Raw genomic sequence first — 15942 nt, 5'->3', positions numbered from 1 at the left:
AGTGCGGGAAGCTCTTCGGATGATGGGCACTACGGAAGTGCGGGTTACTGATGCCAGCAGGTGAGGGAGGAGATGGGGGAATGGTGGCGGGGTGCGATCAGATGCCCTCTACCAGGATCTTTGCAACTGTCTGATTTCCTAACCATTTGCCAGCCCTTGGGAAGGCGCTGTGGTGCCCTGCCATAGCTACTGCATGCAGGGTGGTTCATGACAGTCTATGCAACCTCGTGCACAGAGCTTGGCTCCAAGCGTTTCCCATTCCCTCGTGCTCCCCCCAACCCCCGCCACCCAATCGCCTGGCATAAATTCAACTTCAAAGCCATGTAATTAGCATGCACGGGTGGGTGGAGGAATCTGTTGCAGGGCTAAATATCTGGGAATTCCTCCCAGCGCTGACTGGTCAGACCTGATCCTGGGGTTTGTTTGGGTTGTTCCCTCTGCTGTTTTCCTCCCTTTGGGGAGATCTGGAACTGCCTTGAGCAGCTGCTCTGGGCTGATAACAGACTGAGAACAATATGCTTCCAGCTCGAGCAGCTGTGCCGCTCACATGGCCTGATTGTCGGGGGCCACCAGCATGAGTGAGCGTCACGCAGTGATGGGCTAATCTGAGAATACGTTACGGCTCAAAGCACTCTGAAAACCCCGGGCAGGCAGCACTGTGGAAATGCAGCCACCGCTGGAGTTGAGGATGGCAGCTCAAGAGCACGCAGAAGTGGCAGGTGCTGGGAAGTCTCCTCTCTTAGAGAAAGTGCCCTGGAGATCTTTAATGCCAAGGCAGAACCTCAGTGTGTAGGATCTGCCACAGCCACCATGTGCGATGGGGGCCCATCAACGCCACAGGAGCCCTTGGGCCTCATTCAGCGTTGATGGGGGAGCTCAGTGCAGAGCGGCCCCTGCTACGCCCAGCGTCTCCCGAGCTCTGCTGGGGCAGGGAAGGAGCAGGTGTGGACCGTGTGCAGGGCATGTATGTAACCCCCTCGGCAGGGTGCTCTGTCCTGCTCTGGGGGTGGCTGGGACACAGGCAGAGCTTGATCGTTTAGCTCAGGCAGGGGAGGCTCGTGTCTTTAGATCCAGAGGCCCTGGGTTCGATCCCGGCTGCCAACAACTCCCCCCGGGGTACGGCGTTCCTTGCACATGTAGTATCCAGAGCTGGGCACATAGGGCTGCAGCTGCCTGCCCCGAATCCAGCCTCCCACTGCTACCCAAACGCTCCACAATTCCCCCTCCCTGTTGCTGACCTCATGTCCATTCCCCCCACCTCCCTCAATTTCCTCAGCACAACGTCAGCTTGCACTGCCGCCAGATCTGCATGGGCACCCCATCCTCCTGAGGCAGCTCCTGCCTTCGCACCCAGGAGTGGGAGAGGCGGGCGTCCCTCCCCAGCGGGCACAGGCCCTGCCTTGTGCCCACTTACCCAGTAAATGAGCAGGGATGGGGCCCTGGAGGTTGATGTACTTGGGGCCGTAGTGTTCGTACAGCTTCCTCCTGACAAAGGCATGGAGGTTCAGGTAGAGGGGCTCCAGCTGGTGGTAGAGTTCCTCCAGATCGTCCTCAAAAGTGGGCGAGTCGTACCAGGAGCGCCAGTAAGCGCCGGTATCCTTGAAACCTGGCAACGGAGAGCACAGGGCCAACAGCAATGAACTCCAGCGTCTTGCCAGGGACGGCAGTTCGGGGACCACCCCTCCTTGCCTTTCTGCACAAAATCATCCCTGGGGGAGCAAGGATGCCTGCTGGAGGGATGCATGAAAGGCTGAGAGAGGCCCTGTGCCCAGTGGGCAGGGACCCCTGCTCCTCCAGGTGAGCTGCCAGCTGGGGACAGGGGGGAATCCCCAGCTGGTACAGACCCAGCACCACATCCCCGCTCATTCCCCAGGCCTTACTGATCAGGGGCGTGGCCAAAGGAAAGGGGGCGTGGCCAGAACTCTGCTAGGCCCGGGCTAGAGCAGCCCCGAGGTTCCCTTTGTTGCACACTCTCAGGCCCTGCTCTGGGCAGAGCTTGGCCAGACCCAGGGATCTTGCGCAGGGGGCCAGAGTCTGATCTCACTTACATTTCACTGTGGGAACCCTACTGATGTGTAGCTGAGCAAGAATGAGGAAACTGAGGCCCGGCTACTGCCCGCAGTGCACAGGGGCTGCCATGCTGAAATGGACCCATGGCCGTCAAGGCCGGCATCCTGTCTCCTGCATTGCCCAGCGTCAGATGTGGCACGAGAAGGTGCAGAACTTGCAGGGCTCGACTTTCCTCTCACTTCCACCAGCGGGGTTCCATCGGCTCCTCATTTACACCCGGGCGAGAGGCGACTAACTCCTTGAATGCACTCCTCATGCAATGCTGTGCCGTGGGCGTGGGGCAGACATGCCTCCTCACCAAGGTTCCCTCTAATGTTTGACAGGCCGTGTGCGCAAAAAATTTCTTCTGTGCAAATTGTTGTGCGTGCATTGTTTTGCTGTGTGCGTGGGGTTTAGGATCTGTGTACGCACGCAAATGCGCACAGCTTAAAGGGAACAGTGCTCCTGACTCCAGGAGGAGCGATTGTCCTTCATCAGGTGTTTCTGAACTTGGGGCTGGTTTGTGAGGCTCCCCCGTCCCCCACCCCCTGCTTGGTGACAGAGATGCCTGCAATAGCAGGAGACCGGACTCAATGTCTCACCGTCCATCCTGTAGGCCTCGTTGCTCAGCGTCACAAACTCCTCGTACTTGGGCCTCAGGGGGTTTCCCGCTGAGCTGTGCCAGCCGTCCCAGGCATAGAGCAGCTCCTTGTAGCTGCGGGAGTTGGCCATGGTGTTGGTTATCTCTGAGGCACGAAAGAGAAAAACACGACAGAGTCACGCCAGCTTTCGCGGCATGCAGGGGGAGTTTCTTTCCACCCACAGTAGGTCTCCCCAACTTCCTAGGGCTGCGCAGATCCCCAGCTGCACGGACACAGGCTGGGGCAGAGGGAGGGGTGTGAACCCCCATCAGGTTCTCTACCACTCGCGAATCAAGCAGAGACGGGCCGAGCTTGGAGCCAAACGCTCACAAACATCAGGGTGCCAGACAGTGCCCTGGCTTCACAATGGGCCAAAGCCCCGGGAATGGTGGGGTGTCTGCAGCCCCGGTGCCTGTAACATGCTGAACAAACACCCCAGATCCAAACAGCCCCCCCCCCCCTCCGGGGCGCTGGACATCTGAAACTGGAGCAGGATTGTGTGGCTCCGGAGGGAGCAGAGGTTGAGATGCAGGAAGGCTTGTCGGCTCTAACGCCCGCCAGGAGCAGCCTGACACCCCATTTCTCCTACCCTTGCCCCATCTCCAGTTCAGTGTCGCCTTCCAGTCCCCCCTGAGCAGGAGCTGGCAACCCTGGGTTTGGGGCATGGAGGACTCTCTCTTGTCGGAGCTGCCTGCCACTGGACCCCCTCACCCTGTCACCTGCCTGTGGTGAGTGGCCAGTGCCTGAGACTTCAGAGAAAGTGTCGAAAGGCCCATCACATACCCGGCCGTTTGTGCAATACTGCAGGGAAGGGGAGAGGATTCCTCCCTGCCCAGCTGAACTGAGGAGTCTGATTTCCTTCCCCTCAACCACCAACACTGGCTTAGAGCTTCCAAATTCCACTGACGTCAGTAACCAAACTCCCACAGACCTTAGTGCCACTAGGATCGGGGCCACTGAGCAAGCAGGAGGCTTTGGGCTGCTTTCTTGCCTCCTCAAGAAGGGGCCCAAATCTGGACGGTGCTGATCACGCTCGGCTCCCGTTGGCTCCGGCAGAGGCTGAGAGCGCTCAGCACCTTGCAGGCTCAGGCCCACCTCCTGAGCAAGGAGCTTCAAAGTTCAGAAAGCGACGGAGTACGAGTCATTGGGCTCAGGGCTCCCACCCAGCTGGGACGGGAAAGCACCGTACCTGGCTCCAAAGCCCAGCAGCTGGTGGTCTGGTTTGGAGGACACACCTTGGCAGTGGAATAGATATTGTCCATCTCGCTCAGGATGGTGTTGTACTGGGGGAGGAGGCAAAAGCAGATGTTAGGGGTTGAAGAACGTGGAATCAGGGCTTCCTTCAGCACATGGGCACTACAGTCAGAGTTCAGGCACAGGGAGAGAATGGAGGATACCCTGCCTATGGACTGGCAGCACCTCTGAGGCTCCTTTCACTTTGGTACGTGGTTCTGTGTGCATGTCGTTTTGTGTGTGAGCTTGTGAGGGTGAATGGGAATGCAGGTGGGGGTGGCTGTGTGTGCAGTTTGGCTTGTGTAGTTTAATGTGTGTGGAGGAAGAAGGCTGGGCATGCATATGGTTTGGGGGGGAGTGTATGGGAGCATGTGGCTTGGCAGAAGGGGGGCTGTAAATTCATGAAGGTGGAGGGTGCTTTTCTGTGGGAGTGCATTGTTAGTTGCTTGTTAAAATAAGGGGCAAACAGGGGAGCCGATCTGACTGGTTAGACGGAGCCAGGCCATGCATCTCCCAACCTGCCCCGGGCCCAGACGGCTCAGGGACCCAAGGTGAGGAATGGTGATGCGGTGTAATGAGCACTGTCAGTGACCCTGGCTTCCTGAGTCAGCCCTCCTGCCACACACAATCTGCCGCCTTAGCGAGACCATGGCAGGCTTATATGGGATCTATCGAAAACGAGGGACGCCCATCCCGAGGGCCAGATGAATAATGTGGCTGGCAGAGGGCCGACAGATGCTGTGCAAAGGCTCCCTTCCCGCCCCACAATCTACCAACACCACTTGATCCTGACCTAGAGCGACCCTGCTATTCATCACTCTGCCAGTACACTCCCAGCTCGACCTGCACCCCCCCCGCTATTCCAGTCCTGCTCTACACCCCCACCCCCGCACACAGCTCTTTGCTAAGACACCCGAGTCCTCTGCCAGTTTTCACACCCACTCCCCATCTTTACCAGCCCGATCTGCAGCACCCTGCCGATCCACCCCTGCCCTCCACCTACGTCCCAGCGTGGCCACCTCGCCTTATGCCACGTAAAGCTGCCTCACTCACGGTCTAGGTCTCTTTTTGATTAGGGAACCATTCTGTAGGCTGGGAGCTTCCTAATATAGCCCACGTAGCCAGGGGCCAGGGAATGCTGGGCTTGGACCCACCTACCCTTCCACCCCATAGGACTGACTTCGGCAGCATTCGGATCTCCAGGGAATACAGTTCCTCGGGTTGACCAGGAAGCCCGCAAAGTGCTCCTGGAATTGTATTCAGCCAGCAGGAGGTCCGGCTGGGTAGGATGCTGAGTTAGGAGAGTTGGTCTCTATTCCTGGTTCTGCCACTGGCTGGCTGTGTGACCTCCAGCAAGTTGTTTCCCTTCCTGTCTATTTAGGTGGTTGGCTCGTTGCAGCAGGGACTGGCTCTCATGATGCGGGTATGCAGCACCCAGCACAAGGATGGGACCCTGATCCTGGCTGAGGCCTCTAGGCTCTGCTGGTGCTCTTCCTGTGAAGCCAGAGGGGCATTCTTGAGGCTGCTGAAAGTGTGGCTTGGATGATGAGATGGGGGCCTGAGGCCCTGACCACTTGTGACCACTAAAGATCCCCCGATGGTTTTCAGATAAATAGAATTGTTAGCCCCATTGTTCCGGCCAAATTGCAGTTTGGGAAATCACATCCTGCTCCCTAATAGTCCCCTTAAGCTTTCAATGGAATGGTCATTCGTGCTTCTTGTCCTAAATTGCTATGTGGCATCAGGTTTTAAACAGCTGCCACATTGCACCTCAGAAGGGGCTGCATTGCAGTGGTGGGTAAAATGATTCTCACTGATATAGCGCTTTGGGAGGAAAGGCAGGCTCTGGGAGAATACACTCACTGAAAGCCCTTTTAAAAGAAGGAGTCGCTCTTCAGATACCCTCGGGTGCCGCTGCTTATAATGTCCTTTCCCTCTATTGCTGCGGCTGGCTCAGTTTAGTTACGAGGGAAGATCAAAGTTTGGGTCGACAGTTGCACTGGTTACACTCACTGCCAGCAGCAGGACAATAGCAACAGGGCATTCCCTGCATCCTGAATGCAACTCCAATCTCTGGGAGAGGAAACTCCACAGCTTAGTCCCTTCCTCTGGCTGAAAGGTGGGAGGGGGCTGGGTGGGAAGCCTTTCTTCTGGAGAAGGAAGGTATTCGCATTCACTCCAAGCCTTACCGGCTGGGAAGGAATAATTACAGCTAATCGGCAGGAAGGAGATTTCAAAACTTGCTGCTTCTGTTCTACCAGCTAAGAGTGGCAAAGGCTCAGGCTTTTCTCGGCGGGAGAGAGACACTGCCGACACTGCTCTCAGGAAGCCTGGCCTACTGATGGAGTATGGCTGTGGGTCTAGCACCAGCATGTGGGGTCCCAGTGGCACAGCTTACACTTCTACGTGGTATTTCATCCCGGAGCTTCCCAATGCCCTTCGCAAACCAGACCCAGGTTCCTTGGGAGAGTTCAGCTCCCAGTTAGGCACCTAACCAAGTGGGCAGATTTTCTAAAGAATCCGGCTCACCGAGCACACATTGAGCTCTCCTATTAGCCTGGCACCCATCGTGGGCATGGAGCCCTTGAGAAGCAGGCCCTGAGCTTTTGGGAAAATGTTGCCCCGCTTGCAGAGAAAAACATCTTTGGCCATCACCCAAATGCGACTGTCTCTGGGGAGGAGACACAGCACGGCATTACAGCAGCAGCACACTGCAGAGCATTTAAGAAGGGGACATTTTGCAAGTGTGAAATGCTCTCACCAGGGCAAATGATTTCACTATGCCCAGAGTGAGTGTGTAACGTTCTCACCAGTCCCAGTGGGTGCAGACTTCGGCTTCGGTAGCACTTTGCACCTGATTAAATGACAACACAAGCTGTTGGACAGAGGCCCTCCCAATTCCTACCTGACAAGCCCCATACGCCACCCCTGTCTGCCTCCTATTCAGCTGCATGCAGCTTTGCTGGGGCTAGCGTAGGGGCAGGCTATGCTCCACGGTGAGGTTTGCTTTGCTGGGAGGAAGGGGCACTGATGGGCACTGGTTGGCACAGACAGAATGAGTCTGGTTAAACTTGCACAGGGTTAGGTGGAGGTGGTGCCCCGGAGGGTTGGATCAGCAGAGCTCAGGGTCTCTGGAGTCGCCCCTTGCTTTTAAATCAGGCTCCACTTGCCCGCCTGGGAGCCAGGCAAAAGGCTTTTATTCCCCACCTTCCTCCTTGGAACCGTTCAAAAGAGCAGCAGTAAATTAACTGGTGCAGGCAGAGTGACAGGATTAGCTGGGTAACTGTGAGCCAGCCCCTCCTATTCAACGCTTTAGCCATTGCTTCCCTTCGCTGCATGGATTTGCGGAGAGCAGCAGCTTGCCCGGTCTCCAGCGTTCAGAGTGGGGCCTGCCTGACTCCCCGGAGCAACACGTGGCCCACCTTCCCAGGGTCACACCGGCACCACTAACCCCGGGGGCTCTGCAGATTTGGGCCAGGTCTGCACATGGATGGGAGACGGCCACGGAGCACCCAGGAGCTGTGGTCAGTCACGAGGCAGTGCTCCTCCCGCTGGCTCATTCCTGATGAATTGCCCCTCCTTCCCTGCAGCATGCTGACTTCTGGAGCGGGTAACAAGCACGACCCGCTTGCTGGTGAGCATCACAGATCCCGTGGGGCTTCTCCTGACCACAGGAGTGGCCTGGAAAAATTCTAGCCTGGATAGTGATTTCCTGCCAAAGCTGCTGTTGTTTTCATTTCCACTCTCTCTCCTTTGGCCTCAGTGCCTTTCCTTTGCTGCCTGTGTGTTTCTTAGCACCCTGTCCTGCTCCATTGTTCATTTTTTTGACAGTCTGTCAACAGGCCTGGCAGCAGCAGCCGCCCTCCCTGTTCCCTTCACACCTCAATGATGTTTCCTCCTCTGGTCAAAGAAAAAAATACACTGTCTTTGCTTCTCTGACCCATTGATCTGAGGCCATTACCCCAGCGCTGCCCTGGTGTGCCCCTTGGCATAGTGTAGCAGATGTGATGCCAGTTCGCGCCTCCAGGACTCCTGCCCTTTGTACCCTCACTGCTCCTGAGGATCTGATTCCCCCGTGCCCCAGGCAGTTGTTTACACCAGTGCAAAGTGCTATCAGATCAGTATCGCAGCCTTTTACAGCTTTGCCCAAGCTGCAGGGCAAATCAGCTCAGGCCGGCATTTTTGCCAGGAAAGAGCAGTAGCCACTGAGGAAACAGGACGGATGTAGCAGCTGTTCCAGCCGGGGCTCCCACACCTTGCTGGCCACACACCTCACCAGCAAGTTACAGAAAAATTATTTCGATTAAAGCCCTGAGGCTTGGAAACATTGATGCCCTGGGAATCATGCCATCCTAGGAAAGGCGAAAGCCGTGGTAGGGGCCCCTTTTGGTTTGGCAGCCAGGGCGTCATTTCAGAAAAAATCTTGGGGGGTGGGGGGAGTTGTGTCAGCATCTAGATTAGACCATGAACATGTGATACCCTGCAAAGCTGGGGGTGGGGGCCAAAAGGGGTGCGCATGAAAAGTCTGGGAGGGTGGAACTGCCCTCCTTGTCCCATAGCAAATAACAGCTTGTCCAGTGTCCTGACACAGCGACTTTGTAAGCGAGGCAGGATGGTCCTGACAGCCCCTGCTCTGCCACAGCCCTGGGTGACCTCAGGCAAGTCGCTTAACCTCTCTGGGCCTCGGTTCCCCACCTGTACAATGGGGAGGCTGCACTCACTCACGATTGGGGTTGGCTCAGATGCTGTGGGGATGGGGGGCAGAGAAGTGCCTACGTAGACAGTGGGGACCCCAGCCTTCCTTTGCAGGAGGATTTGGGACCGGTTCTCAGGATGGGATAGCATCTCCATGCCTTTCCGCACCATCTGAGCTGATTTTAGAGGGGGGCCCACGCTGACCTCGGTGACAGCCCAGGGTGAGAAGGTGACTGAAAGCGGCCTTTGCCCCCCAGCGCTGTGGGCTGGGAGGTTGGGCCTGCACCTTCTGGGGGCTCAGAATTTCAGACTCTAAATCAAGCTGCTGGGAACCGCTCCCCTCCTGCCCCCTCTTTTTACTCCTCAATCTGAAGCCTGGGGCAGAGCCCCTCTACCACTGGGGCTACATGTACCAAAGTGATGAGTGATTTTATTTTTGGGGTGCCCAATTTGAGAGGCCTTAAAGGGGCTTGACTCCCAGACTGTGCCAAGCACCTGCCCTCTGCAAACCAGGCCCCTTTAAGATCCATCTTGCTTGGGGCCCCCAGAATCACTAGAGACTTTGAAAAATGTAGGCCCTGGAGCCTGGCCTCCCTCTGGTCTTCCTACAGCGTCTCACGCCTCCGCGGGCCCCTTGGTTTATTTCTGGCTCCCCTGGTTCTTCTCCTTCCCACGGCACCCGCTGGGTTTCAATTCGTTTGCAATGTTTACTTCTTCCGAGATAAGCCCTCTCAAGCCGCTTCCCAGCCACGCACCCTCCCAGGGGGTTCCTTAGGCGCTGGACACGCTGCCCAATTCAGTCTCGACTCCCTCCGCTCTCTACCTTCGCTGGTCCGCTCGCGCGTCTCCTGGCCCGAGAGTTGGAGGGTCAGTTCCCATCCATTCAACGTCAGCCTCCCTTCAGCCGCTGTGAAAACTCCCACCCTCGCTTCTACAAGGCGTCCCCTCTGCCTGCTACCTCACACGCCTCTCTGACGACCCTGATTGCTTTCCGATCTTCCCTCCACGTCTGCCTTGGCCTTATCCTAACTTGTGGCATCACACGGGACATGAGCATGCACTGACTTACCTTTAAAGGACAACCATGGTGACTAACTAACGGGGGGGCTGCTCTTTTAAGGGTCAGGGGCTTGAGCCGGCCAGCCAGCCCTGTTTGATTATCACACCCAGCTGGAATGGGAGCTGCAAGTTGGCTGACTCCTGGGACTGGCCCTGACGCAGAGAGAAAGAGCTCTGGCCCCTGCAGCCTTTCCTGGCCAGGAGACCAGCTTTGTTCTGGGTCACTTTGCCAGTTCATTCTTGGAATGAACAAACTATATACTAAGGAAAGGGCCTGCCAATGACCTGGGCGTAGAATGTAATCCTTCCTGGTCTGGGGAAACAGCCCTACTGCTGGTTATAAATAGTGACTCTATATTTACTAGATCCACGTAGGCCATGCGCTGAAGTGGATAGCTGGCTAAGAGACCTAGTCGGAACGCTCACACTGCCGTGGTATGACCAGTCAGGCATGGAATCGGAGATCCGGCTCTCCTACTTGTCTGATCTGTGCCTATGGGGCCATGCAGGACACAGAATCACTGGAGCACAAGTCCAGCACAGCCACGCCTCCTTCCACCGCAGCTTTGCCCCGGAACACGCCCAGCTCCGGGGGCTCTTGTGCTGACAGTGCAGATCTGGCAGACCTGGATCTGCGCATGGCAGGGCCCCCTGCTGCACGGAGTTACTATCGGGGGGAGAGGGGGAGACAGTGGGGAAGCAGGCCCACGCTGTCTGAAAGGTGCTTCCCACCTTTCGCCTGCAGTGGCCCATCATCCCAGCCAGAGGAGCTGCACCCGCCCACTGCAGGCCCGCAGTGGGGCCAACAGGGCAGAAAAGCAGCTGGGAAAATCCTAAAGCTCCATATTTTAGCCTGAGCTGGTGACTCCCCATCAACACGGCTCCATTCACAAACCAAAAGATGGATTTTCTGATGACCTCCTATGTCTCAAGAGCCTACGCGAGACCCAGCTGAGCCCTGAAGACTCCCCCTCCCCCTCTCCCGTGCATGCACACACATCCCTGATCAATCTCTTGCTCTTTTCCCCAACCGCTCAGTGACTTGGGGGTATGTCTACATGCAGTTAGACACCCATGGCCAGCTCGTGCCAGCTGACTTGACCTCGCGGGGCTCAGGCTGAGGAGCTGTTGAACTGCAGCGTAGACTTCAGGCTCAGGCTGCAGCCGAAGCTCTGGGACCCTCCGACCGCGCAGGGTCCTAGAGCCCAGGATCCAACCCAAACATCTACACTGAAATTAAAAAAGCCCCTTCACCCGAGCCCATGTCAGCTGGTACAGGCCAGCCACAGGTGTCTAATTGCAGTGTAGACGTGCCCTTAGCTTCCCTGGGTGTCACTTCCCCACCCGCTCTCAGAGCAACCCGGCACGACGCCTACCTGCTGACGCTTGTCCAGGGGCAGGTTGGAAGGCCCCAGGGTCTGGATGGAGCCAATGATACTCTTCAGCTGAGTGTCTGAGAAATTCTTCCAGATGGAGCCATAGAGTTCCTTGGCTTTCTTCCCCCAGGCCTCTGTGAAGTTCTGCTCCTCCAGGGAGGCCAAGATCTGGAAGGCAGGAGGAAAAGACTCTTCTGTGACAGATATTCCCCTTTCCTAGGAGAACCATTTAGCCATCGCTCCCAGGGGACCGTCTACCCTGCAGCGCCTGTGCCCCACTCTGTGTGGGGCTCTAGGGAGCGGGACCCAACCCCAGCGTGGGCCACAGACTGGCAGACCTACGCATCTCCAACCAGCAGGGACCACAAGACGGCCTGCCCAGCCAAGAGGGAGGCACAACAGCCAAGAGGGAGGCCCTGCCTCGCTGCTACACCTGTAAAATGGAGACAACGAGAATCACCTTTGTAACATACGTGGGAGCTGTGGTACAGCAGCATGGTCTAGTGGATAGGGCACCGGGCTGGGACTCAGGAGATACAGCTTCTGTTCCTGCCACCCACCTGCTGTGTGACCTCCGGGGTGCTACTTCACCTGCCATTGTCTGTTTCCTCTGCTGAGTTTTGTCTGTGAAGACAGTCAGCTCTTTGGGGCAGGGACGGTAACTCACTAGGGGTGTGTCTATACTGTAGCTGGAAGGGTGCTTTCCAGCATGGGTAGACAGATGCTCTAGCTCATAGGCGCCGACTCCATGAGCCCTGGAGCACCCACGGGGAAAAATTAGCGGGTGCGCCACACCCACCGGCAGCCAAGCTCCCCCCTCCTCGCCTCTTTCTCCCTCCCCTGAGCATGCCGTGTCCCCACTCCTCCCCCTCCCTCCCAGTACTTCCTGGCCTCCCCGCCACCGCCTAACAGCTGTTTGGCAGTGCTTAGAACCTTCCAGGAGAGGGGGAGGAGTGGGGAGGTGGCGGGGAAGGGGGTGGAATGGGGGCAGGGCTGGGGTGGGAAAAGGCGGGGTGCTAATAGGAGTCCTAGGTATTCTTATGAGACAATGTGCCCATCTGGTCAAGTATCCCATCTCTGGCACAGGGCAACAATTGATACTTGACAGAAAGGCAGATCCTTCCTTCCTGCAGTGCTTGGCAAAGCTGGATGGGACGATGAATCCCCCAGGTTTGAGGCAGGCTTGGTTGGGGGTGAGGAGGGAGTGCCCACTGGAGCGCGGGCAGTGGGTCTGAGGAGGGACTGTCCCAGCTTTGATGCAGTGGCTCATTTGTCGGTATTTTTATCATTCCTTTTCTTAAATCTGGTGCAGCCACAAAACAAGGCTGGGTGGGAAGATAGCACGCACAGTACAGGACCCACTTCCCCACTGCCCTGCACTGTGGTCATTCACACTGCCACAAGGGGAGGGCCAAGGGGGGGGAATTGTTACCATTCTGATTGGATGGCATTTTATACCCACTTTGCACTCAGGGGGCCTGATTCTCACTTACACTAAGGCCCCTTTACACCGTGCTGGCAGCGTGAGGGGGCCTTGAAGACTTTACAGACTGCTAGAGCTGTGTAAAAGGGCCCTAGAATGAGAATCAGGCCCACTTTGCACTGGTGTATATGGGTATGTCTACTCTGGAGGGGGCGGGGGGAGGCAGCAGCAACTCTCAGAGCTCAGATCAATGGACTCGGGCTCAAATAGCAGTGTAGACGTTCTCGCTCAGGCTGCCCCCCAGGCTCTGAAGCCCTCCGCACTGGCCTGCATGTGGGATGGGCCAGATTTGAATTCCCCAACATTAAGTTTGGGAATGTCTGAATGCAGGATTTCGGTCCGGCCTGTTATATAGACAGATAAAGGGGGAACCATAACATTCGGATCCAGGTTCAGATTCCCGATTCCCATGGTATTAAGATCCAGGGTTTGTTCATACGATGGGTATGAACGTGTAACCATTTCATCGGTCCATTGGGTGGCAGGACTCCTTTCAGTCATGATTGCTTTGATCCCAATCAGCAGCAATTCCCCCATCTGCTGAAATGACCTCCCGCATTATCCTGGGTTCCTGCACTCCGCTGGCTTCTGGCAACTGACACCAAGGGCTCATTGCACAGATCTGCATAGATAACCCTCGCACTGCAACTGTGCAGATGAAAACCATGTGGCTCAGTGGCTCACGAGGAAGTTGCTGTGTAAGGACCATGCCTTACAGGAGAATTGGCTAGGAAGGGGGAAATAATCAGAGGAGATGCACAGGGTTGCACTGATCTCTGACATTTATAAGAGGAGACACCGATTTCCAGCCAAAGTGGAAATCGCTTCAAGCCCCACTCCCTGCCTGGAGCTTCTCCAGCGGGCAAACAAGCACCAGAAAAGGTGTTATGCACAGTCCCGCTTTTGAACTGAACAGAAGCAGCAGGTGGATTCTAGGTGGATGGCGGGTAAATGTGCGTCTATTGCAGCCCTGCTGGCATCTGCAACAGGCAAGGTTGAATAACCCGCACTGTTTGCAGGGGAAAAAACTACCAGTCATAGAATCATAGAATATCAGGGTTGGAAGGGACCTCAGGAGGTCATCTAGTCCAACCCTCTGCTCAGAGCAGGACCAATCCCCAACTAAATCATCTGAGCCAGGGCTTTGTCAAGCCTGACCTTGCAAGGGTGAGGCTCCATTTCTAAGTGGGCTATAAATGATTAACAGGAAATTATGAGGTGTTTTCACACACGGTTAGAAAATCCAGCAAGTCAATCACAGACTATCAGGGTTGGAAGGGACCTCAAGAGGTCATCTGGTCCAACCCCTCAAAGCAGGACCAATCCCCAGTTTTTGCCCCAGATCCCTAAATGGCCCCCTCAGGGATTGAGCTCACAGTATTTGCCAATACTGAGACTTTTGCTTTAAACTACGGAAACAAACCAACCAACAAGTGGTGAGAGTGTAGCGTGTGCATTTCATTTGGGAACAGGCTGCAGTAAATGTCTCTACACACAAGCGGAGTTCTGGGAAGTTGAAAGGCACAGTGGACGGAAAACAGAAAGCAGCAGCCGTTTCATAGTTACATACACATCACTCTATCCATTTGTCTACCTAAAGTATTTCCAACAGGCCCCTCACTCTTCTGTCTAGGCACCAGCAGCATCTAGATGTATCAGACAAAAATCTATGACATATAAAGAGATACACTGAATTCAGCTATATATTAAGTTTACAGTGTGTGTTGTGAGCACACAATCCAGCCAACCAACTCCCATTTGTATTCAAGAGCCAGCATGGTTTAGTCTAGTGACTAGCAAGGGGGCCTGGGAGACCTAGGTTCTATTCCCATCTCTACCGCTGACCTGCTAGGGGGCCTTGGGCAAGTCGCTTTGCCATCTTGTGCCTCAGTTTTCCCAGCTGTAAAATGGGAACAACGACACTGGCCTCCTTGGTAAAGTGTGATGGAAAGCGCTAGCTAAGAACCAGGTATTAATTATAACATTATTAATAAGTGAGCGAGCTGGAGGGTTATTTAGTGATGTGGGCACCAGGCTGCTGGGCAGTCGCACTGTCTGATGTCACACAGCCCCTCTCAGGTGGCAATGGCCTCAGGGTAGCTGGCTTTGAATTGGGAAGAGACCCGGAGATCTAGCTTTGTGCCCTGCAAGATATGAATGACCCCAGGAGTAATTGGGGTTCCTGTAAATGCTACTGTTGTGTTTATTTGTTACAGACACAAGGCTCCCTCCAATGAACAAAACGAGACCCTTTTAGCCCTCCTGAGCCTGGCTCCCAGTGCAGATGCTTGGAGCAGGCATCAAACCCAAGTGCCAAGCAAGGCAGCCACCAGCCCCACCCCTTGTCACTTAGCTGGCTCCATTCACAGACAGCTGGCACTTGAGTAGCTGTCAGGTGACAATACAGAGCAATGTTAAATACCCAGTTTGCAGCGGTGGGGGATGGAAAGGTGGCTCCGGAATGGGCCCTAAGAGCCCGGGAAAAGAGCTGAGTCGGCTCTTTTGCTTGGGAGCGTCTGGTGGACAGATATGGATGATGAGCCCGGAGACGCTCCATCAGCCGCTGCTCAGCCCGGGGCCCACTCTGCACTCTCGTTAACGCTCCAGGAAGTTTAGAGGCAACTCCACATCCCTTCTGTTTCTCACACTCCACCTGGTGCAGAGGGGTCACATCAGGCTCCCCCTGCCAACCAAGCCCTGCAGCGAGGGGCAGGAAAGGCAGGCACACAGGGAGGTCTCCACACCCCTCCATGCCACAGAGGAGGTCTCCTCACTGGCATGGAGGGAGCCCAGCGGGACGGTGGATGGGACAGAGAATCCAGGCATAGATGGAGCCATTAGTCCACAACCCCCTGTGGCAGGGTCAGCCTCCACGATGCCCCCTTGTGGCCTGCTGTGGTGCTATTCACCCTACCTCAGTTTCCCTGGAGGTAAAACTCTGCTCCAGGGATCTGCACCTTGTAATAGGGCTTCCTGCCAGACCCTCTCTGCACCTGCTGGCTCCTCCCCACTGCTGGTTGGGCTTGAGACCCAGCTCAGTTCTGGTCCTCAGCCTTTCTTCTCAGAGTGTGTGTTCTCTCACATTAATCCCTGTCCGCACCCCGGCCTACCTGCCCCAGGGAAGCTCTTTCAAGCAGCTGCTTCTCTCAGCACCCCCAGGCACAGTGCTGATAACTAGCGTTGCCAATGGGCCGGTTTTTGCCTTGCCCGTTGCAATGCAGGAGATGTAAGGAGCTGGGGGTGGGGGGTTGCCATGCGCACCCGCAGCCGTGCGAGCAGCAATCTTGTAACTACCAGCCATGCACATCACAGCTGGAAGCGCACTGGCACCCAGGTCCCACGCTGCATCCTGGGCCCGCCCCTGCCAAAACCATGGCCGCTCCTCCTGGGGCTGAAAGCAGGACAG

At 56.0% G+C, this 15942-nt stretch overlaps 1 protein-coding gene across 1 annotated transcript in view; it reads right to left on the bottom strand.

Moving 5' to 3' along the window:
• The window catches only part of ACE (angiotensin I converting enzyme), a 58181-nt gene that overhangs the window by 29747 nt on the left and 12492 nt on the right, over positions 1 to 15942 (bottom strand). The window contains exons 2-5 of the mRNA XM_074941015.1: positions 11054 to 11221; positions 3880 to 3973; positions 2652 to 2795; positions 1415 to 1606 (exon numbers count right to left, since the gene is read on the bottom strand). Coding sequence (XP_074797116.1) covers positions 1415 to 1606; positions 2652 to 2795; positions 3880 to 3973; positions 11054 to 11221 — 598 coding nt within the window. The remainder of the gene's footprint in view (positions 1 to 1414; positions 1607 to 2651; positions 2796 to 3879; positions 3974 to 11053; positions 11222 to 15942) is intronic.

This window comes from Natator depressus, chromosome 27 (assembly GCF_965152275.1).
Source record: "Natator depressus isolate rNatDep1 chromosome 27, rNatDep2.hap1, whole genome shotgun sequence".
NCBI lineage: Eukaryota > Metazoa > Chordata > Testudines > Cheloniidae > Natator > Natator depressus.
This window is presented reverse-complemented; position numbering and strand designations above follow the sequence as displayed.